Source organism: Mercenaria mercenaria, chromosome 8, assembly GCF_021730395.1.
Source record: "Mercenaria mercenaria strain notata chromosome 8, MADL_Memer_1, whole genome shotgun sequence".
In the NCBI taxonomy this organism is placed as follows: domain Eukaryota; kingdom Metazoa; phylum Mollusca; class Bivalvia; order Venerida; family Veneridae; genus Mercenaria; species Mercenaria mercenaria.
The window spans coordinates 33,864,707-33,871,488 of record NC_069368.1 but is presented as its reverse complement, the minus strand read 5'-3'; the positions used below and the strand labels follow the sequence as shown (position 1 = coordinate 33,871,488).

General features: G+C 37.1%; 1 protein-coding gene across 1 annotated transcript in view; it reads right to left on the bottom strand.

Annotated features, from left to right (window-relative positions):
- Nucleotides 1-215: 215 nt before the first annotated feature.
- LOC123565424 (neuronal acetylcholine receptor subunit alpha-7-like) overlaps nucleotides 216-6,782 on the bottom strand; it is a 28,385-nt gene continuing 21,818 nt past the window's right edge. Inside the window, exons 7-9 of the mRNA XM_053549105.1 lie at nucleotides 2,918-3,185; nucleotides 2,431-2,517; nucleotides 216-1,368 (exon numbers count right to left, since the gene is read on the bottom strand). Coding sequence (XP_053405080.1) covers nucleotides 560-1,368; nucleotides 2,431-2,517; nucleotides 2,918-3,185 — 1,164 coding nt within the window. The 3' untranslated portion in view covers nucleotides 216-559. The remainder of the gene's footprint in view (nucleotides 1,369-2,430; nucleotides 2,518-2,917; nucleotides 3,186-6,782) is intronic.

Below are 6,782 nucleotides of genomic sequence, written 5' to 3'. Positions count from 1 at the left end.
AATATAGCTAGCAGATGGTCGCCATTCAACTGCTTATATACGATCGTCTTCAGAAGTAATCAGCATGGTTTCCGTCCAGTATCTCTAACCCTAGCTGTCTGTCTGAAATTCAATCCGATATAGGATGTTCAATTCTTAGTTCTTTAGACAAATGGCACAACCGTCAACATGCCTTCATTTTATAAAGCTTAACTTTATCATGCACTTGAAAAGTATTTATGGAAATTTTGAAGGCGCATGTCTAACTTTGTAGTCGTCGGTTAAACCCCACGGCTGTGATGCTGTTATATGGCACAATTAATGGCCTACCAGTATAGTCAATTCACTACATTACTCGTTCTGTTTTTGTCTCATTCCCTTACTTACCCACACAGTTACGAATATACTTTACTTTTTGAGCTGTATATATCAAATCATTGGCTTTCCCCCGTAGTTTTCAATTTATTTAGCTATTTTAGCTCTATATGACACACTGCGTGACTTAATCTCTAGTTTTCAATTACTTTGTTCTTTCAGCTCTCTATGGCACAATCGCTGATTTATCCACAAAGATATCAATCTACTGAGTTGCAGGAGCTATAACCAATATCCCTAATGTCGACGACACAGTTGCTATCAGAAAAATGAAAAACAGAATTCTGTCAACACATTGCGCAACGCGTCGCCACTCTTGAATAATTTCATAGTCCCTATCCTCCTTCTCATGTTTTTCGAGAATTCTTTTTAGGGAGTTTAATATTTCCTCATTTGTTTTGCCTAAATTTGAATTCGCTCGGCGCTTATTTCGTCGGTTATTTTCACTCTGACTATGCGACGGTGTTTGCTGTTTTGTTTGGTCACGTGCGGAGTCTTGTGTTATCTGCACAGTTTTGTTACTGGTGTGGATTTTGTATTCATTTGTTTGTGTATCATAACTATGATAACATTGTTGCCGTGGAGGCTGTTCAGCAGGAGCATTTAATGTGCGGTTATATACGTGGTTTGCGGACTGAAACGCCGGATGTTCAAGGATCGGCGAATTGGTTGTTTGTGGGTCAGGTTGCACTGGCTGATGGCGGATATTGATGTTGTTTTGAGCCTGCTGTGAGTTTTCAATTTGAATTTCATTCTGAAGAGCTTGTTGAATATTATCCAGAGTGATTTTTAAGGACATATTCTTTATGAATTTTTCTTCAGTATCAATAAATCGCACTATATCATTATTTTCCTCTTGTAGGCATAGATATGGTGAGAGTTTATGCAGTAAGATAACTTTGAGCCAGTGTGGCACCGTGTGTTTGTTTGGCCCTCGATGGTGTAGATTCAAGACAAGCACCGTCATCATCACCGACATTGATGTCAACGCCATTACAATGGTTAGATATATACCTGCAAAATATTGGTATTATGTTTTTATTTGTATTTTGAAGATATAGACATAAAATTCGAAATACAAATTAAGTAATAAACATTTATTTCATGACAAATTAAAATGTTTGTTTCCAAAATAAAAAAAATAGAAAAGGTTTAGATTCATACATTTGCAAAATGTTATAATGATGTTGTGACTGGAAATGATAATTACAACAATACAATAAAGTCTGAAACAAATTTGAAAAATGTTGCCTATGTTGATTTGAAATAATATATGAATTGGCCTATTTTTAATTGTTTTTGTCACCTTTTGGCACATGTAACATAAAAATAACGGAGTTTATTAACTTTAGCCAGCTGGTGGCAAGTGTTTCTGCCTTTGCGACCAGTGCAGACCCAAGATCATGGTCTGCACTCAGTAAATTTTCAGTGAACACCCCTTTGAATAATAAATGGTATTGCACAAATTGAACGATGGACCAGTCCATTTGTTTAAATCTAGCAGGGTAAGAGTTAAAGAATCTTTAGGGACATTTTATGTTATAGTGTCTTATTTGATATAACAAGAGTCTGTGTCAAAGGAACTGATTTTAAAAAGATATATATGCAATCGACGTCCACTCATTTGGATATTACAATTAAAGTAGGTAAATACCTTTTTGGTAAATACATTTAAAAGTAGAAATTAAACGCAAGCTGGTTTTTACTACGCTTTTTTTATTCAGTGTGAAAAGCATAATAATAGTAATAAGTAAAATGTTTTGAAAAAAGACTGTAAGTGACGACATGCTTGGAACTGCTTCATTTGTATATGACTGCGTCCGGTTTTAAATTACATTTTAATGCCTTTAAGTATATTTCTACGTTTATAAAATGTGAAAACAACATAGAGCTGTTTTGTTTTTATTTTTTGAAGAATCGGGTCCTGGTATTGGTTGTTCTGACAAAGTCAGCTGCAGAACGAAAATTATGAATAAAAGTTGGGCATAAATATAAAAAATAATTTGCTTCTAATTTGGTCTATAAGCGGTCTACCGGCCCTATCGACTACACAGGTTATTGAAAGACATGTCTTACTTATTAGGGGGACAAACTCTGATGTTTCGGGTAAGTTTTCCGCAACGGCGAGCATAAACACGGAAAAGGCCAGAAGAACGGTAATTCCTGAAAGAGGAAAATGGCATAATAAATGTTGGTAGAAAGTTAGTAAAACAGTAAATCTATCAAATGATTGTGATATTTCAAAAAAAAAAAATAGTAAATAAGTAAATATGTGGACAAATTTGTTCTAAAAGGTTGATTGCGATGCAACATAAATCATAATTGAATAAAGTGTTTGAAACAATAGATTAATAAAGACTGATATCATTTATTTCGGGATCATTTAAATTCGTGGTTTTAGACAAAATGGCTATTTCGAAAGGAACTGAATTTTTGAATTTCAGTTTTTAAAGAGAAAATGAGCGGCATTTCTTTTGTTGAGATGGACCGAACCACAAAATCCACGGAAACCAGTCCTTACAAACACAATGACTTTACAGTATATGGTGGTATGTGCATGTACCTAACGCAATCTTTTCTCCAGAGTCTGGTGGTAAACAGAATACAAGTAACGTCAATGCTGACATCATGATGCACGGGAATATAACGTTGTACATGTAGTAAAGTGTACGTCTACGGATATGTATAGTAAACGTGACGTCAGGAAAGGGTTCGTCACAGCACGCATACGTAACAACGTTTCTGACAGGCTTGATGCTCATTAACTCCCACTCGCCGTTGTTCACATAATTGCTTAGATCTACTTCTTCTGTTCGGTTTGTGATATCCACCTGTTAAATAAAACGTAAAAATTGAACCATTGAACTGTCAGTTTCAACAAAAACCAACACAAATGCATACTCAATGACAGCTATAATCAGCGGGGTTGTATTCTATTTTTAGAAAGACAACTCTAATAAGAAACAAGGCAGTCTGAATGACAGCTAAATCCCCCGCCACTGCTATGGATAGTGAAAGGGTAAAACCTTTGATTTTAGCTGTGACCTTGACCTTGAACTGACATGGCTGACTCATGAATTCTGCACAACGTCTCGATGAGGTGATCATTTGACCAAAGTTTCATGAAAATCCTTCAAGGGGTTTAGGAGATACAGAGCTGAAACCTTTGACCTTCAGTTGTGACCTTGACCTTGAGTTGACATGGCTGACTCATGAGTTCTTGATGAGGTGATCATTTGACCCAAGTTTGATGAAAATCCTTCAAGGGGTTAAGGAGATACAGAGTGGACACCAAATGGAAGGCTCAAACCTTCGACCCTTAGTTGTGACCTTGACCTTGAGCTGGCATGGTTGACTCATAATTTCTGCACATCGTTCTGATGAGGTAATCATTTGACCCAAGTCTTATAAAATTCCTTCAAGGGGTTTAGGAGATATAGAGCAGACACGTAATGGAAGGCTCAAACCTTTGACCTTCAGTTGTGACCTCGACCTTGAGCCGACATGGCTGACTCATAAATTCTGCACATCGCCTTGATGAGGTGATCGTTTGACCCAAGTTTGATGAAAATCCTTCAAGGGGTTTAGCAGATATAGAGCGGACACAAAATGGAAGGCTCAAACCTTTGACCCTAAGTTGTGACCTTGACCTTGAGCCAGCATGACTGACTCATGGGTTCTGCACATCGTCTTGATGAGGTGATCATTTGACCCAAGTTTTATAAAATTCCTTCAAGGGGTTTAAGAGATATAGAGCGGACACAAAATGGAAGGCTCAAACCTTTGACCTTGAGTTGTGACCTTGACCTTGAGCCGGCATGGCTGACTCATGGGTTCTGCACATCGTCTTGATGAGGTGATCATTTGACCCAAGTTTTATAAAATTCCTTCAAGGGGTTTAGGAGATATAGAGCGGACACAAAATGGCAGACTCAAACCTTTGACCTTGAGTTGTGACCTTGACCTTGAACCGACAAGGCTGACTCATGGGTTCTGCACATCGTCTTGATGAGGTGATCATTTGACCCAAGTTTCATGAAAATCCTTCAAGGGGTTTAGGAGATATGGACCGGACACGATTTTGTTACGGACGGAAGGACGGAAAGACGGAAGGACGGACGGAAGGACGGAAGGACGGACGGACGGAAGGACGGACGCAGACCATTCCTATAATCCCTCCGCCACGGCGGGGGATTAATAAACTGTGGGCTGATATATATTGCATGTATATTTAAAGTGTGTTGAAACACCGAAAAGACACAACTCATAAATTAGTGTTTTCTATACCAATACACAAATTCTTGTAATGTTGATTTGTCACTTTCATTTACATTGTTTTAACTGTTTCAATGTTCTCTATACTTAAAGGTTGAAAATCTCTGAAACGTCATATTCATTAGATTTGCAAACATTCTCACGTCATGTCACAAAACGTATTTTCAACGGGCATTGTCCGATAACGTACGCTTATCTCAAATGACCGTTCGTTTTTAAATGACCGTGGCCATTTGTTGAGGGTTTTGGATTCTGGAAAGTTCCATTTTTATGGTTGATTTTATTTCATAAGAATTCCCATGCAGTTATTATATATAGGTATCATCTTTAAATATTGACATAGACAAATTTCAGAAATAAACATCATGTGATGTAAAATTTCCAACGCCAAAACGAATTTGCTATAATGCTTATGAATTTTATTTGCTTAATTGCTAAAATCTCCAAAGGTTTGTTAAATATAGTCACATGACAATAATAATTCAAAGGGAAGTAATTCAAATCTTTCTATCACAGATGTACATAAATGGTTATCTTGCATGAGCAGCACCTGTTCTACAATCCATATGGGCAAGCATTCACTGTGCTATATAACAGATTATGTTTTCTTTCTGCGTCGTTTACAATTTCTGTGTCTGTCTAAATTCCTGCGTCTTTATATAATGTTCTTTCTTGTGAAATCGAAACAAGGTCTATCTCTGTGGTTCCCAGAATCTTGGTGACATCTGAATTCTATAATCTTGGTTATATGGATGCTCGGTAATTTGTGTCTTGATTCGGTAGTGCATCCCGCCCTCACCTTCATTGGCGTTGTTCGTCTTCCCAGGCAAGGAGTGGTGACATCAATCAATAGTGTGTTTACAGAGTCTCAGCACTCCGGTTCCTAGAAACAGGTTCAGCACTAATGACAGCAGCGAGATGTGCTCTTAGATGAAACGATCTAGCTGATTGACATTGCCCCGCCATGTGATGCAGCCGTTGTCCGTCTGCCACTAGTTTAACTTCTTATGGAACGTCAGCTATTCCTTCGTTGAAAACGCCGACTGGTGATATAAATGGCACTAGGCCGCATAAAACATACTAAAACGCCAGCGAAGCGAAAGCAGGAGAATCTAGGTGCTTTGGAAACGTGGAAACATGGTAATGAGACAGCTGCTGCAGCTCGAAAAGATGAACATACTTGGATGACTGTACCTTTTTACGAGAACTCCAACTGGCTTTAGTCATGCTCGACTTACTGGAGTGCTGGTCCAGGTAATAGTATGGTATTATTATATGTAGTCTCTTGGATGTGAAAGCACCAGGAGGCTACAAGAAGCAATCTGAGTTTCTGGACAAGCAAGCCTTTATTTAAATGATGGAGAAAAGCAGGGAACTGTTCATGATGTGGATAAAGTGGACTTACTGAACGGAGTTTTAAATATTTAGTCAGTACGACCTACATGCAATAAAGACACTCAGCCACACAACCCTTTACTCCAGGTTAGTAATTGGGGCAATTAGAGGTCTGAATGTTTTATACGTTTTATATATTTTATCATTGTTTATGCGACTGAAATATCAACTGCTTTCAATCACGGAAAATCTTACGTAAATATTTTATTTATTCAATTCACATTATTTCGACATGGGTTAAGTAAGAAACAATGAAAACAATAAAAACATTTATTCATTGTTTAGTATTATAACATGATTCATTATATAAATCGCCGTCTTCAGTTTGTGCTACTGACCAGTCTACATTCTTAAACACTAAATTTTGCTGAGTCAAAGTCAAAACTTGAAAAAATGAAAATTTATTTCTAATATCATGCTTCGAACAAACCTTTAAGTAACTGTATTATGCATCGCTAAAACACATGAAATGTATACAATACCAGTTGGTTAAATGTTAAATGAAGCTTATATTTGAGTTTTCTTGTTCTAGTACCAATATTCACGTTTGTCATTATGAAATTATCGATCATTCGCATCTTTACGAAGTTGAATTCCAAAGTTTTCAACTGTTATGGCTTTTGACATGTTTGATATTTCATTTCGTTTTAAATGTTTGACATCTTCAGATTATCACTGACATTGATTCAACGTGCCTTATACCTTCTCCAACATATTTATGAATACGATAGTAGAAAGTGATACTAAAAGCAACAAAT